The sequence below is a fragment of the Sardina pilchardus genome, chromosome 17 (genome assembly GCF_963854185.1).
Source record: "Sardina pilchardus chromosome 17, fSarPil1.1, whole genome shotgun sequence".
NCBI lineage: Eukaryota > Metazoa > Chordata > Actinopteri > Clupeiformes > Clupeidae > Sardina > Sardina pilchardus.
Genome location: NC_085010.1, coordinates 27,803,659 through 27,829,239, shown reverse-complemented (window position 1 = coordinate 27,829,239; position 25,581 = coordinate 27,803,659). Strand labels below are relative to the sequence as shown.

General features: G+C 42.5%; 3 protein-coding genes across 8 annotated transcripts in view; 2 read left to right on the top strand and 1 right to left on the bottom strand.

Annotated features, from left to right (window-relative positions):
- LOC134062186 (NXPE family member 3-like) overlaps positions 1–727 on the bottom strand; it is a 51,584-nt gene extending 50,857 nt beyond the window's left edge. The window contains exons 1-2 of one of the 2 annotated variants that reach the window (XM_062518119.1): positions 503–727; positions 224–285 (exon numbers count right to left, since the gene is read on the bottom strand). In XM_062518119.1, coding sequence (XP_062374103.1) covers positions 224–283 — 60 coding nt within the window. In that variant the 5' untranslated portion in view covers positions 284–285; positions 503–727. The remainder of the gene's footprint in view (positions 1–223; positions 286–502) is intronic. The other variant, XM_062518118.1, reaches the window with a different exon arrangement.
- A 3,179-nt stretch (positions 728–3,906) lies between these two features.
- On the top strand, positions 3,907–22,237 carry LOC134062128 (NXPE family member 3-like). 5 transcript variants are annotated; one of them, XR_009935412.1, is made up of 10 exons: positions 3,907–4,040; positions 4,245–4,306; positions 7,391–7,795; positions 7,906–8,321; positions 16,745–16,815; positions 16,919–16,942; positions 17,289–17,498; positions 18,250–18,587; positions 18,858–19,002; positions 20,337–20,456. XR_009935412.1 is itself a non-coding variant. In XM_062518031.1 (9 exons), exons 2-9 carry the CDS (start codon positions 4,247–4,249, stop codon positions 20,529–20,531), a joined length of 1,719 nt encoding a protein of 572 aa, XP_062374015.1. In that variant the 5' UTR covers positions 3,907–4,040; positions 4,245–4,246; the 3' UTR covers positions 20,532–22,237. The 5 variants fall into 5 exon arrangements, 4 of the variants coding, with proteins under 4 accessions (XP_062374015.1, XP_062374018.1, XP_062374017.1 ...); XM_062518031.1 differs by lacking the exon at positions 18,858–19,002 and having other exon boundaries at positions 20,337–22,237; XM_062518034.1 differs by lacking the exon at positions 20,337–20,456 and having other exon boundaries at positions 18,858–20,105.
- Positions 22,238–24,824: 2,587 nt separating this feature from the next.
- Positions 24,825–25,581, top strand: part of LOC134062036 (mucin-19-like) — a 22,182-nt gene continuing 21,425 nt past the window's right edge. Inside the window, 1 exon segment of the mRNA XM_062517908.1 lies at positions 24,825–24,891. Within this exon segment, the coding sequence (XP_062373892.1) occupies positions 24,825–24,891 (67 nt within the window).

Genomic DNA, 25,581 nt, shown 5'->3' with positions numbered 1-25,581 from the left:
GTTACTGAACGGAATAGTGTGGAGGACGGCACAGATTTCCCCACATTTTTTCCGACTGGCAGAACATGATAGCTGAGCTCCGTGTCAAAATTGGCCAGATTTCTCCTTTAATTGAAACATGAAGAGCAGAGATCAATGTTAAACTCTGTGCTTTAACGCTATTAAAATAAGAACTGTAAAGGAATAATTTGGATTATTATATAGCAATCAAATGTCAACTTACCAAGAAAAACAGCAGCCCCAGTGACAAAATCACAAAACTCTTGATCTGTGCATACGCCATCGCTAAAATAATAACGTCAGTTCGTCAGTTTGTCTACAAAAACTACAGTTCGTCTCTCACTTAGGAGTAGCAATACAGGTACAATTGAGCGAAACATGCTTTATGATCTGAACAAGGTGATTTTGTTTCACACATATTTATATAGGTTTTCACTTGTCTTTAAATGTATTTAGTCTAATGCTAAATTAATTACATTTAAAAAACCTATAGGCTACTCACGCCTGGAAAGTTTGGTCAGTGAGTTTTCAGTATATTGATGAGTTGCGTTGGCAGGAAAAGTCAATCCACCACCGAAAGGTAAATTAAATGTCGCGTTGAATGTGTAGGCTACCTTTTAACATAACTGAACAAGGCACTGAGGTGTGTGAGGTTATGCTACTGAGACTGATTTAGGCAACCGTCACTTGGCAACTCGTAGCTGAGAAATGTCCTGACACACACCCTTCCCTCCATACCCTGATCAGTCTTAAAGAGAGGTTAAAAATCAAACGTAATTTATCTGTCTTAAAGCAATAGAAAACACCTAAACACACAATACATTTGTTATAAATATGTGTCTAATTTTATGAAAGAATAAGAATACGGAAATCGGGACATGGAAAATTGATTCAAAACAGGTCTAACAGGAACCATCACGGACCTTCCTGACAGCCTATAGGTTACTCTTTGATGGTGGTGGTAGTTAGTGAGGTTCACCTTACCTTTAAATAGCACTTTGAATGTCAAGAAAAGGGATATAGGCTATGTAAAAAACGGACAAACCCTGCTCAACCACCTTGGATGTTGCCATTATCTATGGCTATACCGTCATGTATAGCAGCAGTGAAACGACTTAGAAATGTCATATGGGGTAAGTTGTCACATTCCTGGAGGGGTTAGTTGTCACAAAAACACATGTAATAAAAGTGAAAAGTAAAATTAGTGTTTTTTTTTTTTAAATATATATATATTCATGTGAAAGGAATGAAAATAAGATATTTCCTGTTCATGTCAAGCTCAAAATAAACGTTTTACATATTTTTAAAAAATACCTTAGGCTAATTTGTGGTAGCCTATCATTCCATTGGAATAATATTGGGACAACCTACCCCGCTATGGGGATAGTTGTGACATTTGCATAAGGTGCATTTGACAAACCACATATCTTGACACATGAGGCTCCCTTTGTGTCGTGAAAGGGAATTTGTGCAGGACAGTTTTTTGCGGAATCTAATTCTAAGTAAAAAGTGTGACATCTAACCCCGTTCTCCCCTACCACCAAAAACAAAAGAATAAGACCAGAGGCAGAAATTATAATTTTAGCCTACCAAAATCTTGAAGCAGGAAGCTGGGAATAGTTAAATACAATAGTTTATTATTAAAAACAGATTAATGCAACAGACACAGAAAATAGCTACAGTTACTAACTGTCTCCAGTAAGGGATTTAGCAGGCTCCGGGATAAGCACCGCTGCATCAGCCTGCTTGTGTGGAAATAGGTGAGGTGTCAAGCTACTCCCCACTATAGGGGACCTCACGACACTCGCAATCACTCAGTGCTCCGTTGATTCAATCACACTGTGCGCTACACTGCACAGTCTGGGAGATGTGGAGATCAACGGTGTGGCAAACACACTAATGTCGCATGTTGAAAGTGCGTTGAAAGTGTTGGAAGCATTTCGAGTTTGGGAGGCAAATGTACAATAGTAATATTTTATTTTTTTACTAGGTTGTCTAATTGTCTAACTGTCTTAATACTGTTAGGAGACCACCATGTAAGACTAGACATGACAAAAAAAACTTTGTTTGGAAATAACTAGGCCTAAGTATTTATTTTACACCAACCGTTGTGATTATTTTACACCAACCGTCGGATCAGGTGCCGAGAAGCATACAGTTACTGAACGAGCAAGATCAGGCACATAGATATTTTACCTATCTGGCAAACCATCCACCATCCTCCCTCCGCCCTCCCTTACCTCCTGCCTATCTGAAATAAAATCCTGGCTCACCTCCAACTTCCTCAAACTTAACAGTGATAAAACTGAAGTCCTCCTTATAGGCACCAAATCCACCTTATCCAAAGCTGACAGTTTCTCCCTCTCTATTGACAGTTCCCTAGTCTCCCCCTCCCCTCAGGTCAAAAGCTTGGGTGTCATCCTCGACAGCTCTTTATCTTTCCACTCTCACATCAATAACATCACACGTTCTGCATATTTCCACCTACGCAACATCAATCATCTCCGCCCCTCCCTCAGCTCCCACTCCACCTCCATCCTTGTCCACAGTCTTGTCACCTCCCGCCTAGACTACTGCAACTCTCTTCTTAAATCCCTCCATAAGCTACAACTTCTCCAGAACTCAGCTGCTCGCACTATCACCAAAACCCCCTCTCACCACCACATTACCCCTGTACTACAGCATCTCCACTGGCTCCGGGTTAAATTCAGAATCAATTTGAAAATCCTTCTTTTCACTTTTAAGGCCATCCACAACCTCGCCCCTCCCTATATCTGTCCGATCTCCTCCACATTCCCTCTCCCTCCCGCTCCCTCCGTTCTTCCTCCTCCACCCTCCTCACTATCCCCTCTGCCCGCCTCAGTACCATGGGGAGCAGAGCTTTCAGTCGCTCTGCTCCTCAACTCTGGAATTCTCTACCCCCTGGCATCCGCAACATCGACTCTCTCCCCCTATTTAAATCCCGACTGAAAACTCATCTCTTCCAGCTTGCGTACTGTTTTGATTGATTGATTGATTGATTTATATGCACATATTTTTCTTTTTTATTTTAGTTTGTGTGTGTGTGTATGCCTTGGCTTATTGTTTCACTGCTGCTTCTCCTGTTTAAATGTTGTACAGTGTCCTTGAGTGTTTTGAAAGGCGCTTTGAAATAAAATGTATTATTATTATTATTATTATTATTATTATTATTAATAAATGTGCACCATTTATTATTTATTTAATGGAATCCCGACGGTGTTACGGATCACTCCCAATTAATCGTTTCTTCCCTGAAAATGTCATCGAATTCCATCCATTACTTTTTGAGTTATCTTGCTAACAAACAGACAGACAGACAGACAAACAAACAAACAAACAGACAGACATACACCTGTCCCCTATGAAAACATAAACTCCTTGGCGGAGGTAACGAGGAAGTCAAAGAAAAAAACATTGGTGTCCTCTGTTGTACATAGGGCTATGTGACTGCAACTATAGGCTACCTGACACCTGGCGGTGCGTTGACGCAATGCTAATTGTCTCGCCAGCTAGTACTTATCAAATTGCAATGGAATCTTAAGAAAGAAATACCGATGACATGACCTCGGTGTCCTCTATGGTGGACACCACCACGCATGCTCGGAGTTTATAAATGGTAAGTAGTGGGAACCGGATAACTCCAAAATCTCCTCTGGTCACGTCATTGTTGCCTTCATGATTAACTTAAAAAAAAAAACACGTTTTTATCTCAAAAAGGAGTCAGTCATCAATTATCAGCAATGACAAGGCAGCTGGAATTGGCCTCTCTCACCATTCACCACTCGCACCAACCAACCCAGCAGGCCCTGACTACACTGGAGCACAAGGGCAGGGCTTAGTTGCTCAGTGTGTACAGGTTGTATTTCCATACTCACCTCCAGTGACAGTCAGTTATGTTAAAAGGGAACCTAATCTAACTTTGACATCTAATATAACTTTGACATCTAATATTACTTTCGGTGGTGGACTGACTTTTCCTGCAAGGGCAACTGAAAACTTGCTGATCAAACTTTCCAGGCGTGAGTATAGTTTTATTTATTTATTTATTTATTTTTAATTTAAGGTTTTTAATATAGCATCAAACTAAATCCATTTAAAGACAAGTGATTTATCATGTGTGAAACACAATCATCTTATTCAGATCATAAAGCATTTGTTTTCTCAATTTTTAACGTCAAAGACTAACTTCCATGAAGACTACTGACTTGCCTTTATTGTTTTAGCAATGGCGCATGCACAGATCAAGAGTTTTGTGATTTTGTCACTCGGGCTGCTGTTTTTCTTGGTAGGTTGATATTTGATTGTTACATTGTAAGCCAAATGATTCCCCTAAAATTATGAGGCTATTTGGTAACACTTTACTTGACGGGTTCGTTCATAACACATTCATAACAGCTGTCATGAACTGCACATGAAGCATAAGATACAAAAATAAAAGTCCAACAATCGCAAAGCAGCATTGCTGTCTTTTTTGTTTTAGCCAACCTGATCATGTCACATCTTAGTCAACGGGGAAGTCCAGAAGAATATTTTTTTTTGTTTGTCTATTTTATGATAGTAACCTCTGAAGAATGCATAACTGTCTACACCAATGACTGTTGGCTATATATAGATAGGCTAAAACAGAAATGTCCAACCATTCAGAGGTCCATAGATGGTCAGTAGTTCACTTCCCATTATGATGAATACTTCACAACTCGTGTAGTAAAGTGACATTTGAAGTAGACTTCATAAAATATTCATGAGATGTTTATAAATGCTGGAGAGGATTCAAAATACCCTGTATATGGATTACTAGATTGTTGGACGTTTATTTTGACAAGTTTTTGTCGTTTTGTCTTCCACATTCATGAAAGTGTTGGTATGAATGTTGAGTCATGTTTCATGAATCAGTCATGAATGCTTAATGTGCAGTTCATGACAGCTGTTATAAATGTGTTATGAATGAACCCGTCAGGTAAAGTGTTACCGGTTTGAGCATTTTAACACTCACCTCTATTAGAACATGAGGACACAAAGTTGTGGAAGATGAAAGAGACTTCATCACATGACAGAACTGATATCACGTTGTGTTTGCAGACAAGCAAATGTTTCTTGTATGTCAACACGGTGGGACTGGGAGAGCAGGGCCGGACGGTTATTTCTTGACTTTATCAGAGTTCATTCACGTAAAACAAATTCATAGAACAATTTGTGCTATATTCACCAGGATGTACAATGACATTAAGAAAATATAACGGTGGTGAGACGGTGAAGGGACTGAGTCAAAACAGTTTAGTAGGGAAAACTAAAACACAAAATGCAATCAGACTCTGTTATACAAACCCCATCCAATGCAAAGCACCATTGTAAATTATTACAAAAAGAAACATAGGCTGCACCTTTAGCATATCAGACAGAGATAAAATAAACTGAATAGAAATACAGAAGCATCTTTCCTTCTATATTTAATTTTACATATGGAGCAACATACTGTTATTTTATGTTGTAATATTTAGTGTAATATTTAACTGTTAAAGGAACTGTATGTAGGAAATGTATTTCAATTAATCACAAATGGCCCTGATATGTCACTAGACATTTAGAAATCATGCTAATTTCGAATACTTATATCACTGACAACAGTAGTCCGGCCAAGATATTTTCATTTAAAAGTGAAGTTGCAGCCCTCAACTGATGTTGATGTTGTTATGTTGTTTTTTGGTTTGATGCGCCGCCCTACACTTATCTACGAATCACGAAGTCAGTAGTATTTCGCCATCCGGGTTGCCAGCTATGCTAGTTACCACCATAGACAGCTGCAGCTACAATGGATAAAAAGCTGTTGGATAAAAAATGTCTAACGTTATGGAACCTAAAAGACCTTGTTATGAATCCGAAATACGTCTAAATAAAACAAGGATTTAGGAGATTGAGACGGCTGAAAACGGAGAAGAATTTGAAGACAGACGTCAGTGTTGTTAATTTGCTCCTGGACAGGTAAAGATTCATTAGTTTGGCTAACTTACTTGTAGGCTACTGTAAATGGACATTTTAAATAGCCTATTCATGACAGTTGAACAAATTATGCAAGTTCGTGCAAAGTATGTTGGCCAAATGGAGGAGGTGGGTCATTGAATTGAAAAGGTATAGGCTAAGGAATTGTTTGGGAAATAAAAGCAGCTAGTAGTCATTGCTAACGTTAGCAATGCATTATCAGAGTTCGTTTCTCTGTTTTTATGCTGAGGAAAACAGCACTTGCCATTGAAAGCTAGCAGCCTACGTTCTTGCTGCAGCTGCTGGCAACCGTGAATCAGAGGGGAGGGGGAGGCGATTCACCGCTCTACAGTATTTTGAAAGTAATTGCAGTACTCGTTTTGGCCAAAATCCTACATACGGTTAAGTATTATAGTTTCACATAATCACATCTCAGACACCAATTTAAACTGCTTGTCGTTTACTCATAGAATTTCATTTCCAATGTGACATTAAACAGGTTACCCCAATTACACCTTTAAAGGGATAGTTTGGTAGCCTAGAAATCTAGACGCCCCTATAGTGGCAGCAAATGTAATTTGGCTGGTGGGGCAGTCTAGGCACGATCCATAGAGCTTAGGAGCTGAGAACTGGAAAATCAAGCGGGCCAATCACAGCGTGTATAAAGTCGGTGGGCGGGCTTAACATAATGGTGACTGTGTTGCTTGTGTCTTCATTTGACGGCCAAGGATTTACATTGATGTCTATGGCAGCCCTTCGCGTCGCATATCAATGGGGGCACCTATGCGTCCTCGTTCGACTAGTTGGGTGTGAGACCGTGTTGGTGACTGACATGCGACCAGAAGTTGCGACGGTAACGCATCCTGCCATTTGAAAACAAGAAGATGATTCGTTTAGGGTTATCCTATTGTGTGGAGAGGGAAGGTTACGCATCCTGCCACTTGAAAACAAGAAGATGATTCGTTTAGCGTTATCCTATTGCGGAGAGGGAATTTGAAAGACAACTATTTATCCCACCCCTCCGATTGAGCCCTGACTACGATGAGTTCCCAGACCCTACATCTTGATGTGGGTCTGGCTCGTCAGGCAAATAGTTCGGCACTCTCACTCTGGCGTACTAATCAAGGAAAGTTGCAAACGTACCATGGGCGCAGTGATTTCACACACTACTAGTGCTTGTTGCCTATGGGGACTATTTTCAGGTGATGCGTGATATTATTGCGCCCATGGCAAGACTTTTGTAGGAGAGACGTTATGACCATCTTAGGCTTCCAATGCTTTCGGGGAACCCAGCCCTGCTCTAGGACAAAGGGGGGGAGGGATGACTAGGCCTATGTTTAGAGGTTTACTTCTGTAAGATGTAAGGTGTGTGTTTTTGTGTATCATTGTTCAGGTGCTGTGGTTGTACATTCATGATGACTGGAAAGGTGCCAAGCCTCTTCCCAGGCCTCTCCAGCGGCAGCCGAGGAATCAATCCTACAGAATCGCTATCAACACACAAACGCTCAGAAGCCCAGAGGCCTCTCCAGCCCCCGCCATGAACGACCCAGGCCTGGGTGCCGAGGAGTGGGACCGGATACAGAGGACACTCCACTGGGGTGGACCGGACCACCAGGTCACCACAGCAACCATGAGCACCAGCCCTGACATCTCCACCTTCATCATTAATGACTTCAAGGACACTTACCATGTGGGAGATGAACTCCACGTCACCATTGTTGCCAAGGACTTCACCGGTGCACCGAAACGTTATGGAGGGGATTTCTTCCAGGCAAAGGTTTATTCAGACAAACTAAAGGTTATTTTATTTTTCGTTATTACTAAAAACAATATTTATCTTTACGATAAGTCTAGTCAGTCTATTTAGTGAGTGTTAGCTGAATGTTTCCTCATCTCCCTGGATGGTAGGCCAGTGTGTTTGGAGAGGTACTGGACCACCAGAACGGCACCTACTTGGCCCGCTTCACTCTGCCCTGGGCGGGCGAGGCGTCGGTGGCGGTCCGTATGATTCACTCCAGCGAGGCCGTGTTGGTCCTCAAACAGCACCAGAACACGGACCCCGACCGCATCTACTTCTACGGCTTCTTCGTGGGCAAGAACCCCCAGGGTGCCCGAGTGGTGGAGAGTGTGGAGTGCAACGTGAAATGGGACGGACTAGTGCTGTCGACCCAGAGGAACTGCTGCTGTGAGTACCAGGATGCCCGCACGAGGCTGACCTGGCAGTGCCGCAAACCCCGCAGTCTGCCCTGTGACGCCCTGGTGGACCACTCTGCGGGCGGCTACAGGAATCGCATGACAGCCCCCGAGAAGGCAGTAATGAACAGGTGAGCAGCCAGGTGACAGGAGTTGGGCACCTATTTATTGAGATATGTATTTATAATAACCTATATTTGTATAGCCATCCAATGTATGAAATTATGCCAGGCTGCTAGCTGCAAAGCAAATGCAGAACTGCCGTTCCCCATGTCACATGTTGAGGAACCACTGAAATGATTTTGGGAAGCTAATTTAATTAAGGTACAAAAACTCTTTAGTGTTCCTTTAACATAGCCTTCGGGTAAACAGAAAAAAAACCCTCACATTTGCCTGAGGGGTTTTGGCCTACACTGCAAAATATTTCAGGCTGTAGGCTATTTTTGGATGAATGACTAACAATGTACTGTAGTTTAAAGTGACCTCCTATCATTACTGTTAAACAGAGCTTGACTAGATACCGGCTAGAGAATAAACATGCTCGGACACAGGTTGTAGGAACACACAAATCAATTGTTTATTGGTGCAGGTGTGGCTTAAATAGAACATCACATGGCATGGTCACATGACACACACCTGAGAAGAATCCCCATAATTGGGAGCACTCATTGGACAATCAATCAATTAACACCCCCACTTGCTCACACATTATTCACCATCATTCACATTCAATTACAAAGACAAAACAAAACACTACATGGAAACAAACTGCATTGCATCTTAGATTGGCTATAACCCAAACAAGAACGAGGAAAAGGTAAGTAGCTTCACTTTTGTAGCTGGTTTAGTCATTAGGTCAGCAACCATCTGATCTGTTGGGCAATATTCCAAAAACACATCACCATTGTTTACAGTTGATCTCACAAAATGGTATTTGATATCAATATGCTTACATCTCTGTTTACTAACAGGATTCTTTGACAATGCAATTGCACCTTGGTTGTCTTCATAGACCATAGGTACACCATACCGATAATCATCAAGATGTTCAAGCAGTTGAGTCAAGTACAAACATTCTTGTGTAGTGGCAGCCAATGCTATGTACTCAGCCTCACATGTTGACAATGCTACAGTTGGCTGCTTTTTAGTCTTCCAGGAAATCAGAGGACCATTCTGACATAGGCTAACACAGTAACCAGATGTACTACGTCGGTCACTTGAGTCACCCGCCCAATCTGCATCACTATAAGCCACCAACTTTAACCCTTCACCACATTTCCTGTAACAGAGCATCTTGTCATTTGTGCCTTTCAAATATTTCAGTACATGCTTTACAGTTGTCCATTGTTCTTCTGTTGGTTCACTGAAATATTGTGACAATTTACTACATAACTCAGATCAGGGGCCCGTTGCACAAAAGCAGAATTAAGACATCCGGGATAAGTTACTGAGCCGCGATCACTGAATCCTAAACAAGAGCATACCGGCTGAATTGGTTGCACAAAGACCAATCCAGGATTAGCAGACACGGATTCATCAAGCCAGGTGTAAGTTATTCGGTGTATGTGCGCGTTCGCGTTCTCCCCCAAATAACTCGCGGTTGGAATAAAAAAGACGCGGAAAATAGCGTCTTGCACACAAAGTAAACAACCGCTTTTGATATAGACTAACAACGAGGTAAAGTTTTACTTTTTTGGATGGGGGATCATGATTATTTCTGTTACATAGCGGGAGTAGGTGTGGCAGATCAACTGAATGCAAAGTTACGTATGCACCCACGTGTGTGAGAGCTTCCTTGTCTCGGCACGCAACGTCATTAGGAAGCGCTTTGCCACCGCAAAGATGCACAAAGTATCTTAATTTGTCTTAAAAGCCGAATTAGTTCAAAACACCTTCGAAAAATGTCCCCTCCACTTCCAATCAACTACTACAGCAGCCTATTCATCAAACATCTGTCAAAAAAGAAGCAAACAACGAGTAGGCTATGTTATTAATTATAAGGCCACCATAATTTAAATGACATCCATATGGTATTAGGCAGACATTCTGCTGTGTTTTGCGAGTAAATGCGTGTTGCAAATAATATATAAATGGAATCTACAGCTCTTTAAAAAAAATCACGTGGAGGTCTCATTTGAATGACAGCTAGCTGAACCAATCAGATGATGTAATTACCATTAGAATCAACTTATCTTGGCTGTGAGCCTGGTCAGGAGCAGGCTAGCTCCACAGAATAAATCGCCATGGTAACTTATACCATAACATATCCTGCTGCCCCCTATCCCGCTTTTGTGCAACTGGATCACGGATAAATTGAGCCAGGATAACCAAGATATCCCGGGTTAATCCCTTATCCTAGTTTTGTGCAATAGGCCCCAGGTCTAGTGCATGAGGTTAAGTAGATTAGGCTACCCACTGCCTCTCTGTATTTCCTGGGGTCACTCATCTTTTCATCACATTCAGTATAATTTAACTTTGGTTCACAAGGTATTGACCTGGGTTTACAGTCTTGCATGTCAAATCTTTCCAGCAGTTTACCAACATAACTCTGCTGTGACATAGTCACACTCCCATCACACTGGTCAAAAGTGATACCTAGAAAATTCTTCAGTCTGCCTAAATCTTTCATCTGGAATTTTTCAGTAAGCATCTCTTTGACGGCATTTAAAGCTCTCTCATCACTGGCAGCAATAACCAGGTCATCAACCCATATCAATATGATCTCTTTCTCATGTTCTGTTTCTCTCTTGTAAACACAATGATCAGCTGGATTTTGTACAAAATTGTTTTCACACAGATAGTCATGTAACATTTTGTTCCAGTTTCGACCTGATTGCTTTAGTCCATACAATGATTTCTCCAGTTTGCACACCATTTTCACATTTGCCTGAGATTTTACCTCATACCCCTCTGGCTGTTCCATGTAAATGTCATAATCAATCGGTGCATGTAGGTAGGCAGTTTTAACATCCATCTGATGGAGGATCAGATCCTGCTGAACAGCCTTCTGCATTAACACTCTCACACTGGTAAGGTTAGCAGTAGGAGAAAAAGTTTCTCCGTAATCTACCCCCATCTCCTGACTATATCCCTTGGCGACATAGCGGGCCTTAAACTTGTCAGATCCATCAGCATTGGTTTTGATAGCATACACCCATCTACCCCCCACTGCTTTCTTGCCCTCAGGTAGAGTGGTCAGTGTAAATGTATTGTTATCCCTCAATGATTTCATTTCCTCACCCATTGCATCTACCCACTCTCTTGAGTTGGATGAAGTCACAGCTTCTCTGAAAGTTTTAGGTACATTAGAAACCATCTTGTAGCAATAATCTATGCTGATCTGCGCCTGATCACTCTCCACCCCATAGAAATCTGGCCTCCTTCTCTCTCTACCAGGGTATCTCCTCTCTCTACTCAGGGTATCTGGAGAAAGTGATTCTGCCTTGACCTCTTCTGTCTGTAAACTTATCTGACTTGGGTCTAGCTTAGCTTCAGGGATGTCACACTGCTTGGGTTGGTCAGGGTCAGGTTTGGTTGTGCTACACTGCACACCATCATCGTCATCAGACACGTCATCAGTCTTCTGTCCCTCAACATTGGACATAAACCTCACCAGTCTGTGTTTCATCACCTTTCTGCTGTCAGGGTAGTAGACCATATAAGCTGGGCTGTTCTTATCATACCCAACAAAGATGCCTTTGTCAGACTTTGAGTCTAGTTTCTTCCTGTCCTGCCTATAGGCATAACACACAGTACCAAACGTCTGCATCCTGGACATATCGGGTCTCCTTCCTGTCAGCATAAAGTACGGTGTCTGTCTAGTGCGGTTGTTGAAACACCTATTCCTCACCACTGCTGCTGTCTGGACTGCATAGGGCCATAGCTCCTTGGGTAACTGGCTTTCCAAGAGCATATATCAAAAAGGGTTCTCCAGTTGCGCTCAGCAGTGCCGTTCTGGTGTGGGGAGTATGGTGCGGATGTCTCGTGTCTAATTCTGTGCTTACGAAGTAGTGCTTGATAATCCTGTCCAGTAAACTCAGTACCATTATCAGATCTGATGGATGTAACATTCCCATATGGGGCCATGTCAGCTAGGAACCTCTCTGTGGCTACCACTGTATCGCTTTTGTGCTTCAGAAAGTACACAAACACTGCACTTGAGAGGTCATCGGTAAAGGAAAGTGCATATCTATACCCTTCTCTGGATACCGGGTCGATGGGGCCTGCCAAGTCAGTGTGTACTAACTCTAAAGCGGACTTGGCCCTCACATCAGGCTTCCTGTTCCTGCTCTGATTGAATTTACCTTGGACACACACTTCACATTGCATAGACTTGGGTGCTTTACCCTTGATTGACATACCATCCACCACACTCTCTAACTTCTGAACATCATTAAAATTGCAATGTCCCAAAATCTCATGCCACGTCTGAATATCATGACAACTCATAAATTGATCACAGTCTTTCTTCACTGGCACAGTAGGCAAATAGAACAGTCTGTTATCTTCATGAATAAGAAAACGTGTACCGTCTTTGTACTGCAGGACATCCTCACCCTCCTTGAAGATCACTGTTGCCCCACTGGAAGTTGCAGCTCTGACAGAGAAGATGTCTTGGGGATAGGAGGGGATGTACAGCGCCTGCTTCAGTGTGGCACTGAGGTGCCGTCCCCTGCTGTCGACCAGCCACACCTCTGCTTCTCCTCTGCGCTCTGCGACCCCCTTGCACCTTGTGCCATCGGCAAGCTCCACACAGTGCGTCTCGGCCTGGAATCGATCGTCGAAGCTCTTGAACTTGGCCAGGTCGGTGATTATGTGCGATGTCGCACCGGTGTCCACCATCAGCCCCTTTCTGGAGACACCGCTCCCTGGCTGACGATCACTGGTCACCAAGAAGGCGAAGGTGTTGTCCGTCTCCTCGTACACCCCACGTGCGTTGTCTTGCCGCTGCTGTTTCCGTCCTCCTCGCCGTATGATACTCTTGCCCTGGCTGGACCACTGTTGACCACGCTGACACTGTCTTGCCTTGTGTCCTCTCTGGCCACAACGGAAACACTCAATGTCCCCACTCTCAGTGCCCCACACCCTTGCGCCTGGTGGAGCACTGATCTTCCTTGGATGCGCCCGGGCCCCCATGACGTTGTCTTCGGCCCCAGCTGTGCGCATACCTTCAGTGTTCTCATAACTCCGCAATTTTGTCTTGAAGTCGGCAAAAGAGAGAGTCTCATCGCTTTGAGTGACAAAAATGGAAAAAGGCTTAAATTATTCTGGCAGCCCCTTTAAAACCATAGCAACTAATAGTCCATCACTCAAGGCCTCTCCAGCATTCCTCAGTGCTGTGATTGAGGTCTCTGCACGTATGACATAGTCAGTCACACTCTCACTGCTCAACTTTTGCAGGGACGTCAGTTCTGTGTAGAGACTCACAATGCGGGGCTTACCCTTGCCAGCATAGTAGTCCCGCAAGATCTTTAATGCTTCACGCCCATCATCTGCAGCCTCTCGCATGACCAGGGACAGACTTTTGTCATCGAGGAATTGAATGAGTTCAGCATATGCTTCAGCATTCTTTGTGACATCCTCAGCCAGCGCGTCTTCATCCGCATCATCGGCGGGCCCCTTCAAAATTGTGTCCTTCAATTTCTGCAACCGCAGATGGCCCAAAAACTTTGTCTCCCACAGTTCATAGTGCTTTTCGTCTCCGTCAAACACAAGACGAGACCAACGTGAACTTGCCCGTTCACTCATTGTGCTGGCACTCCAAACTTTCTATAAGTGACTACTCACGCCGTATCTGCACAAACGTCAACGCATCTGGGCCCATAACCTGTTAAACAGAGCTTGACTAGATACCGGCTAGAGAATAAACATGCTCGGACACAGGTTGTAGGAACACACAAATCAATTGTTTATTGGTGCAGGTGTGGCTTAAATAGAACATCACATGGCATGGTCACATGACACACACCTGAGAAGAATCCCCATAATTGGGAGCACTCATTGGACAATCAATCAATTAACAATTACAGTATAATATCACTTCATGAGCCAGAATGAAACAGGCAAGGCTTTGGGAAGGGACGGAGAAGGACAAGGCCGGTTTTGTTCTTGAAAATAGTTATTTTGTTGTAAAAATTATGTCACATAATCCTGGAAGAATATAGCCTGGCTAACGCCTACCACTTCTCAAATGAGACGTGGTCTGGAAAACAGACGTTCATTTTCTCGTATTTGAAAAAATGCCCAGATCCGTTCATTGGGTGCCACGGATGTCTATCAAATGTGCATAGCTCATCCAACACGGTCTTACACCCAACTCGTCGAACGAGGACGCATGCCAAGCCCCCTGGCGTCAATATCGGAAACCGAAGGTGCCCCCGCTCGTTCATATGCAACGCGAAGGGCTGCCATTGACATCAGTGTAAATCCTTTGGCGTCGAATGTAGACGCAAGAAGGCAACGGAAACTTCTCGGATGTTCTGTGATTGGTTACCAACACCAGGCGAAAATGTGGGTGTTATAGTGTCCAGACTGCCTTAGCAGCGTGAAAGAAATCACCGCGCAAGGCAGGATGGGAACACCCAGGCTAGGAAGAATATCTTATATATACAGTACCCTCCAGAATTATTGGCACCCTTGGGAAAAGTTGACTAAAATTAGGTATAAAAAATTATCTTTAGGTGATTTATTGTACTCCCACAATGAAAACAATGAGGAAAAATATACCCTGCAAGGCAAGCAAATTTATTCTGAGAAAAAGGAAAATCTCATAAAGAAATAAATATTTTTAACAAAAACAGCTTGCTCACAATTATTGGCACCCCTGAAACATATTATGTACAACATTTAACAAGAGCATTTTCCTATGTAAATGCAACGTTTTAAAGTAAATCAGAGTGTCTGTGAACTTTCAGAAGTAGTTCATGACGTTCTTTTTCACTATGGTATGAAAATGAAGTCACTCAGAGGCTAAATCCTCTAGTCATTTTTCAACATTGGAGAGACAAGAGAATACACTCAATTGAAATAAAAAGAAATTGTGTTGACATTTGTAAGTAAGAGAATGTCTATGGAAACTAGGTATTTTGTTGAAAATGCCTATATGTCCAGTTAAAATGATGACTAAAAGGTTCTAATCATCTGGAAATGTGGCAAACATGCTTGGACAAAGACCCATGGCTATTTTGCTCCCACGCACAGTATGGAGGATGGTATGATAGGCAAAAAATCCATAAGAACCACTGTTGAGAGTTAGAGACAAAGCTATCATCTTGGGGTCACCAAGTCCCCCCAAAAAATCTTCAAAAGTGACCTCACTGCTAATAGATTATTTAGACAGCATGTCAGGTTAAAGCCAGTAGAGTCATTTAATGAACAATGTAAATGGCAGGAGTTACTGAATGGTACCATGACATGTCTGGGAGTGTGGTCTATTGTCAGATGAAAATAAAATGATGCTCTTTTGCTGAAAACACTTAAGGTGTCTTTGGCTTACATAGAAGAATGACTATGCTAAAAAGAACCCCATGCCTAATCAGAATTATGGTGGAGGGGCTGTGCTATTGTGGGGCTGTTTTAATTCCCAAAGGCATTGGGAACCTAATTAAGGTGCATGGCATCATGAACACCAAGAAAAACCTGAACATTTTCAAAGGAAATCAAACAATCTCTGCCAAGGCCCTAAAAGTTGGTCATGATTGGATCATTCATCAGGTCAATGAACCAAAACAAATGCACAGATCAAAACAAATATGGTTTACTGAACACAAAATCAAGCTTCAGACATTGCCATAGCAGTCCCCTGATCTAAACTCCATAGAAAAACAGTGGAATGAGTCAACGAGAAGAATGCACAAGTGTGGACCTAGCAATCTGGACGATCTGGGGAGGTTTTGTAAAGATGAATGGTCTTAAATCCCTTACTTTGTATTCTCAATCTTTATGGGGTGTCAGAGAAGAATATTACATGCCGTTTTATTGACAAAGGGAGGTTTAAGAAGGTATTATAAGTAGGGGTGCCAATAATTGTGAGTGACGTGTTTTTATTAAAAACATTTATTTCTTTATGAGATTTTCCTTTTTCTCAGAATAAATTTGCTTCCCTTGCAGGGTGTATTTTTCCTCATTGTTTTCATTGCGGGAGTACAATAAATCACCTAAAGATTATTTTTTAGACCTATTTTTAGTCAACTTTTACCAAGGGTGCCAATAATTCTGGAGGGTACTGTATATATATATTATTTATGTTTGAGGTGTGGTTTTGATCTCGAGAAGGTTTTTTTTAAAATATAGCTCAGCCTAGTGCCCACCCAAAAGTCTGGTTTGCACAATGCCCCCGTTTCCTGGGCACAGTAGGCCTATGGAGCGTACAGTATGATCGTGGTGCTGTGAGACGTCTGCAACAGGAAGAGTGTTTATCAGATGCTACATCAGCTACAGGATGAGTGTTTCTCAGATGCTACATCAGCTACAGGATGAGTGTTTCTCAGATGCTACTTCAGCTACAGGAAGAGTGTTTATCAGATGCTACTTTATCTGCTTTATGTTTCATCAGTAAATATGTGGACCGGTGGCTGAAGGGTGATGCACGCCTGCTTAGAGTCAACCCCTCCATTGCAACTATTGGTAACGTTTACATTTTCTATCTTACATTTTCTATTTTAGTCAGCGCCTCCAATGCAATTTTTGGTGACGTTTTACATTTTCTATCTTACATTTTCTATTATAGTCAGCGCCTCCAATGCAACTATTGGTAATGTTTTACATTTTCTTTCTTACATTTATTTTAGTCAGCACCTTGAATGCAATTTTTGGTGACGTTTTACATTTTCTATCAATCTTTCTGCAATGTTACTCCAACATGTGCAGTGTCACCTGGACACACACACACACACACACACACACACACACACACACACTGTAAAAACTCACATTTTCGCTTTCATATCCTCTCTGGGAAATACTTTACTCAGTATGATGTGGTGATTTGACTGAAATAAATTAACTGATGCATCATTTTAGAACTTTTATCTCCAAAATAGAATAAATCAATTTTCTAAATCCCTTCATCATACCTCCTCATACTATCTCACCCTCAGGAGTGACTGTGAGGGAGGCATGTAAACCTGGACTGCCCACGCCGTTACCAGCAGGATTTTACCTGATGGACGTCTGGACGTCATTTGTGTGTGGTGCCCGTCATTTCACAGCGATCGACACAGCCAAGTGTCTGAAGGACAAGCACATCTACATTATGGGAGACTCAACTAGCAGGCAGTGGTTTGACTTCCTCATCCAAACTGTCCCCAGTGAGACACATATTTTTATGCTTTTATTTTATTTTAATTCAAGTTTTGCTTACAATCAAGGGTGTCACAAAGAGTTCAAAACAAAACGGGGTTCAAGTCACTGCCAGGGAAAATTTGTAAAAGCTTTTCAGCTTTTTTGTTGACGTTACCTTGACATTTTAGTCAATTCGTTAATTCGTACACACACAATTTAATCAGATGGAACGCTTTCTGACCACGACATGCGCACACCTTTTCTGTGACGTGAACCGTGAAGGGGTCAATAGTAGCATACTCTCTCGTGATTTCTCGTCATTTAAAAATCATGCAACATACTCTACCTTGTCTGTAGACATCGTTATTTGCTGAATAAACAAATAGCGTGCGTGTTATAGAGGAAAAGTACTTTAGTGTTGCTTTAAGTCAATGGAAATTGGCAGCGAAACCGCCAAACAGGAAGTCACTGAAACTTGCTGTGACTGCTTACAGCCATACGTCTGATGTAATAGCATTGAGTTGCCATGGCAACTCTTGCCTACTGGACTGATGGACCCCTCGTTGCTGCTTGACGCTGTATTTATAGTCATGATTATAATGTATTCCTCCTCAATGAATGCATATAGATAGAACAATATGGAAGGGGAAGAATTTGCAGGGTTCCTTTGACACACTGAACAATTATTTATGCCAGAACACTAGGCATTTCGCTACATTGTACTTAGCTTTGTTCTATGCAACAAATGAAATTGATTTGGCCTGTTTTCCCTCTCAGCTCTGAAGCGCATGAACCTCCACACCTCTGCCCAAGCGGGGCCCTTATTGGCCGTGGACACGCAGAACAACATCGACCTGCACTGGAGATCCCACGGATTGCCCCTGCGTACCACAAAGACCTCAATGTCGGCGCTTCACTACGTGAGCAACGAGATCGACGACATGGTCGGTGGGCCGCACGCGGTCATCGTCTTCAACATGTGGGCACACTTCACCAACTACCCGCTCACCTTCTTCGCCTATAACGTGTTTCTGATTCGCCGTGCGGTCGTGGCACTGTTGAGACGGGCGCCAGGGACCAAGGTCGTCATCAAGACAGCCAACACGGGCTACAAGGTGAATATTTTTCAGGCTGTCTTTGCTCGTCACTTACACTACACTGTTTTGTCTACATGTTTCAGTTGGATGCAAGTGCTGTGCTCCCATTGTACACTGATAGCCAAACAAAATTGCTGCCATGCCAGAAGCTTGAGTTGGAATTGTGGAATGGGTTCGGCCTGTGTTAGCTACATGACAAAGAGAACAGAATAAAAGAAATTGTTGGATGTGACAGTCAAGGCTTACTTATTCATTTTGTTGACTTACATACGTCCGTTTTCCCCAAAGCTACTCGGGGTGTAACCTGCATTGAACCAGTGCTGTTCAGCCCTGCACATGGCCGGACTCGAACCCGAGAACTCAGAAGTCGAACGTGCTAACAATCAAGCTAAAAGCCCAGGCTGCTAGCTGTCATGCCAGCAGCAATCTTGAGGTGCCGGGGAGTGAGGATTACCAGCATTCCAGACGCACAGCTAAAGCCTACCTTACATTGACAGACTTTTGAAAGATTTTTGAAAGACTACAATCTCAGACCCTCTCACATCTAAAGGCAATTCATTGAGTTTCTAGTCACAGGCCAGTCTCAGATTAGGATTCTGCAAAGACTGTGGGTCACTATTTACAAGACTGCTACTAGATTCCTTCAAATTATTTCCATCGTGCACTACATATCAACAGGAACTTATATACGATAGCCTACTCATATCAAGTAATTTTTTCGCGTTTCTGCAGCATTATTTCATGTGTGACATCCCTAACAGATAGAGAGCTGTTCTGTCACATAGAATAACCGACTAATAATGTATAAGAAATGAAATAACAAATAATCATATGGGCTACAGCTGTCGCCTATTTTGCCCGTTCCTGTTTGGTGTGGGAGCGAGGTCACTATTGGTTTTTAAAGGAACACCGTTAAACAACGTTATTCCCTTAACTAAGACAAGTTGATACATACCTCTCGCATTTCAATGCGTGCCCTCACTGGCTCTGGCACGTGGCGCTACTTTGATAGCACTTAGCTAGCCCAGTTCATTCTTTAGGATCCAGAGATGAATTTAAAAACGACCAAACATCTCCATGTTTTCCCTAATAAAATACAGTAACATGAGTAGTCACACGACCAAGTGTGGTGAGACAAAATAAAACGTGGTGCATTTCTAAGCGGGTAAGAGGGATAACTATGTCGTGTGGCGAAATAACACTTGGGAGCACTTCGACTCAGCGCAGTAATATCATCACTCAGTTTATCACCACAGTTTCACTTTGGAGTAGGGATATTACTGCGCCGAGTCTAAGTGTACATTGACATTTGAAGGTTTAAACTGCAAAACCAGTGTCCTTTGTATCACTCGCAATGCCACACACAACAATGACGTCAAGTCCAGAATGATGGACAAACTGGAGTTGTCAGAACAGGAAGCTTCTAGCTAGCTGGAATGTCCACCTCTCATGTCAGTCATGGATTCTACCGTTAAACAAAGGATCTCTCTCCTGCAGGTTCACTTTTAGAGGCAGGTGTGACGTACGGTAATGCAAACCCAGTCTAAAATACACCAAAGCTACTAGCTACATTTACATGAATGGATGTTTTGCTTCACCTTTTTAATTCACCTAATTAATTTTCTCCTCATCTCTGATCCTCACTCTCATACACATTAGCTGAGACACACACACACACACACACACACATATATATGGACAGGATCTCTTGAAGAGCCTCGATCACTGTATACTGAGTGTGTGTGTGTTTGTGTGTGTGTTTGGCAGGATATCTTCGGCAGTGACTGGTTTTCCATGCAGCTGGACCGAATCTTACGAGAAGCGTTCCGTGACGTGGAAGTCTACATCCTGGACGTGTGGCAGATGACCGCCTGCCACTACAGCAGAGATAACATCCATCCTCCCCCCGTGGTCATCAAAAACGAAATTGACATTCTTCTGTCCTTTATGTGCCCCCAGTAAAGAGCCAAAGCCTCCTGACCCTCCAGTCCAACGCCTTCTCTTGGTGTCCTAATGGCACTTGGCCATCTTGACTGACTCACTCTCTCGCTCGACTGGTTCCAGCACACCTGACACTCAGCACACAGGACCTGCAGGTGCCACTGAGAACAGACATTTGACCCTTTAGGTGCTTCTCAACTTGCCTCCTCAATCCTCGATGCTCGATCCTTGAGGGGCGTTCCCACTGATCTATAACTAACACTGGATAGACTATCCCATTGTTGCCGCCCCATCATTCTTTATGTAGATCAGTGAGGATCGAGGAGCGAGAGAGGATGTATAAGCCCAATTGAGAGGCACCCTTTGTGTCACTGCCACTGCCTGTGCATACCTTGGAACAGACATTTGAGCCTTTGTGTCACTGTGCCACTGCCTGAGACGGTTTATAAAGCGAGGCGACTCATATGAGGGTCAATTCCGGTTTCCCTGTGACGTAGTGCCACTCCCATTTAGGAGGCAAACGGGAGAAATAAACCTTATCTCGGATTATGACCATTCCCAGCAATGCAAGTAACGAACCCATATTCTACAAGGCACACGTCTTTCTAACATTCCCACATTGAAATCGTATTTTCCAGCGAGATAAATACATAGAAAAATAACTTTGTTCACGACCTGTCCCTCCTGACCTGACCTGTCTCCGCTAATTGCGCAGGCCACCTGTTATCAACGGCACACTGCTTCTGCTGCTTCTACACTGGTCTAAACCGATGATCTCGTCACTCATCACGCCCATTTAGGAGGCGGAAGTGGGCACCATTTCATTCTATTGAAAACCCTCTTTATGATTCATCTTAGTAACTATACGATCTTTGATTTGAGCCTTTGTGTCGCTGTGCCACTGGCCCTGTGGTACGTCAGTGTTTTCAGTTGCCATTTGGTTTGCTGCCCCCTGCTGTTCTACTGTTCCTCCTCACCCCTCTCCTCTTTAGGTTCATGGAGAGAGGCCTAAACTCCAGTTTAAGTTTAACATGTATCTGTTGAAAGGGAAATAATGGGAACAACACATTCATGTTTACTATCATTTTAATGGTCTTAGTGCAAGAATTACAAGCAGGGTCATGGAATTTCTGGAATGTTCTGACATTCACACCCTCTGACATTTGCCTCTCTTCCTGTTAATATCAGCAGAACATGAGATAAGATCTACATCTTGGTGTGTGTGTGTTTGTGTGTGTAAGTGTTCACCTGTGTGAGTAATGTTGTAAACAGGTCATCTGTGTGGGTACTGTGTGTGTGTGCTTTCTGTAAACAGGTCATCTGTGTGGGTACTGTGTGCTTTCTGTAAACAGGTCACCTGTGTGGGTACTGTGTGTGTGTGTGTGTGCTTTCTGTTAACAGCTCACCTGTGGACAGTGGTTGCTGTGTCCTATCCCCATGACCTTAACTTAAAAAAAAGGAAGCAACCTTTAAGGACATTATAAGTACAGTATATAATGTGATGATGTGAGTGATTCCAAAGGCCAAGGTAACTTGAACAGGATATGTTGGGAAGGCCCATTGAAGTGAATGGAGGAGTATTCTGTAGCATTATGAAGTGCTGTGTAATACATTTTAATCATAAGTTACTATTGTTGCAGTCTTGCACTCCTTCCTTTAGGTATACTACTCTAAAGTAAAACCATGTTTTTAATTTAAAAAATGTAAAAACAGTTCATGTTTAAAGGGACACTTCACCGATTAGCATTAAGCTTTGTATCTTTAGAAAACCAATCATGTTTTTGAATGGTCGTGCATCATTCCCTCAGTTTGCCTTGAGATGGTAGAAATACGTATTTCAATGTTGGACTTCTTGCTTTCAATGATGTAAAAATCATAATTTTACATCATTGAAAGCAGGGAGTCCTATTCATGGGTTTCATTGAAATCCGTATTTCTCCCATCTCAAGGCAAACTGAGGGAATGATGCACGACCAGTCAAAAACATGACTGGTTTTCTAAAGATACAAAGCTTAACGCTAATCGGTGAAGTGTCCCTTTAAGCTCTGCAGATAACATATTTGTAATGCTGATTTGATATACTAGATTGAGACACAAATGTTCCACTGAGAAAGGACAACGCTCTTTTGCTTTGCTTTGCTGACATGAAATGTACCCTAAATTAGAGAATGACCCATTATGTTTTCCCCCAATAGTGCTCTTTGTCTTCCATGCTCAATAAAATATGTCTGCGTGTGTCTCTTGCTGGCATGGCCCTGTGAGCCTGTGTGAGTCTTCTGGGGATCAGAAACACATTCCCTGGTGTGGGAACTACAAGGGCATAGATCTCTGAAGTTCGCCTACAAAAAAAAGCTACCATCTTTGCCCAAATAAGGAGAACCGGTATCTTGAGATTTTTTCTATGGGAAAATAACATGAGGATTTTCAATTATCGCACCTGTTTAACTCTCGCGGGGATGATGCCACTGGAAATGCAGACGTTTTTCACTACACAGTTTTGTCCACTGCCGTCTAGTGGATACTGTGATCTTCGGCAGGTGAAGATGGCACACTTTGATCTTTGCTACCCCAAAGCTAGCTTACAATGCAACTTGCCATAGGCAGTTAGCTTCAATTAACTTCCGGATCTCCTTATATGGGCAAAGATGGCAGCTTTTGGATCCTTTGTGTAGGCGAACTTCAGAGGTCTATAGTCAGCTACACAAAAGGGAACCCACTGCCAGCCCTTTGGGATGCCATATGAATACTGTACAATGAAGTATGAAGTTGTAAAGGGCGATAGGACGTTTACTGGAATATACGTCAGGGTGCCATTTAGGCTGTGTCAGTGAGTGAGTGTTGCCCTTATTTTGTAGCAGCAGCTTTCTCCCTGAAATCATCCAGGATCTAAACAGATAATAATCTTTTAGGACCCATTTTACTTGGCCTATATGTCATCCAACTAGCTAAAAATCCACCACCGTCATATGTGCCACGATGTTACTATGTTCTGAATGTCAGCTTGGATGCAATGTGAGAGTTCGTTTAAACTTCACAACGAGTTTGCTAAAATAATATTCCAGTGTGATACGGCCAACAAATTGGATCTAGTTCACAGGTGTGCAAATAACATACAGTATGGTTAATGCAGCCTCTATACAATGCACCCTCTATACTATATACTCTAATTTGCATATTATCCAACAATATATCTTGACTGCAAGACAAGTATTTCCATATTGACTCCTGAAAGGGGGCTTTTGGCACTCATGATAGCACCTACGGTTTTAGCCATAATCGGACAGATGAGTCTGATATTCAGATATTCTTGAGAGATTTACAGAGGTATTGTGGAGTTTTGCTTAGCAATCTAACTAGTTGGGTTTGATTTGATATGACCAAAAACGTCACAGTAAAGCTAGTATGTTTTCCAGTGAGGCCTCTTGGAGGAGATGGTTTGGAGGAAGGTTGATCTACACAGTACAATTGTAGTTTAAACTATGTGTGAACATCTAGTGTACATCCAACAGTAACAGATAAAGATTTATAGAGATGTATTAAACTAAATATATGTACACACACACATATACATGTAAACGAGCAGTTTTTTTTTTTTTGCTGACATGAAATGTACCCTAAATTGGAGAATGACCCATTATGTTTTCCCCCAATAGTGTGCTCTTTGTCTTCCATGCTCAATAAAATACATCTGCATGTCTCTTGCTGGCATGGCCCTGTGAGCCTGTGTGAGTCTTCTGGGGATCAGAAACACATTCCGGGAACTTCAGAGGTCTATAGTCAGCTACACAAAAGGGAACTCATTGCCAGTCCTTTGGGATGCCATCTGAATACTGTACAGTAAAGTATGAAGTTGTAAAGGGCGATAGGACGTTTACTGGAATATACGTCAGGGTGCCATTTAGGCTATCTAAACAGATAATAATCTTTTAGGACCCATTATCCAGACACATTGCCAAGAGGTGTGTGTGTGTGTACAGATGGGGAGCTGTAGCGGCCTTAGTGGTTATACGACACTGTAATTGAAGAAGAGGAACTGTGATCTGACATTGTAATGGCAAATTTTAATCAAGTGACCCCATTTTTTCAAACAGTAGAATAGCATTGTTACTATTCTTTGGAAGTGACAAAGAAAATATGTGAGAGAGTGTTTGTTTTTGTATGTGTGTGTGTGTCTGTGAGTGCGTGTCTGTGTGTGTGAGTGTGTGTGTGTGTGTGTGTATGTGTGTGAGTGGGTTGCATTTAATAAAAAGGCACATTCAAAAGCTGAGATGCACTCTTGTAATCGCCCGTGAGCAGGTGTGTTTATGAGAGACCATGTGCACAGGTGAGCGTACAGGTGTGCTGCTCCTCGCCTTATGGACGGCTCTGGGACTCCTGACAGGTAGGTGCTCAGCAGGGAAATAGTGGGGGTATAAGAGGTGGGTACATGAGGTGGGTACACTATGAATCCTAAGACCTCGATGAGGTGGTGAGGTGGGTTTTTAAAATGTTTGATGATGGTTGAGGCTATTGTACAAAGTTTATAACAATACCAGGGGTTATTTAAATTAAATGGTTCCTAGAATGTTGATGAGTGCACACGTTGTGAATGTGGATAATTACAGTTTGATTTTCTGAATGTTAAAAGTTGCAAAAGTTGCAAGTTGGAAATGTCAGATGAGGATAAACTGTGTTTGCCTGTGTTTAGCCTCCACTCACAGCCCTGGTGCTCGTAGCTCAATCTGAACTTGCATGTCTGCTTGATGTGCGCTCTGTAGTAAGAGATGTAGACGTATATGTCATGTGCATGGGGCACCTTCAGACACAGCAGCTACTCACAGTTGAGTATATCTCAGATGAATATACTGTAGGGAGGACACAAACTATCCAGATGAGTATAGCTCAATAGGGAGGACTCAAACTATCCAGATGAGTATAGCTCAATAGGGAGGACTCAAACTATCCAGATTAGTATAGCTCAGATGAATACTGTATATTGTAGGGAGGACAGTAACTATCCAGATGAGTATAGTTCAATAGGGAAGACTCAAACTATCCAGATGAGTAAACCTCAGAGAGGACACTAACTATC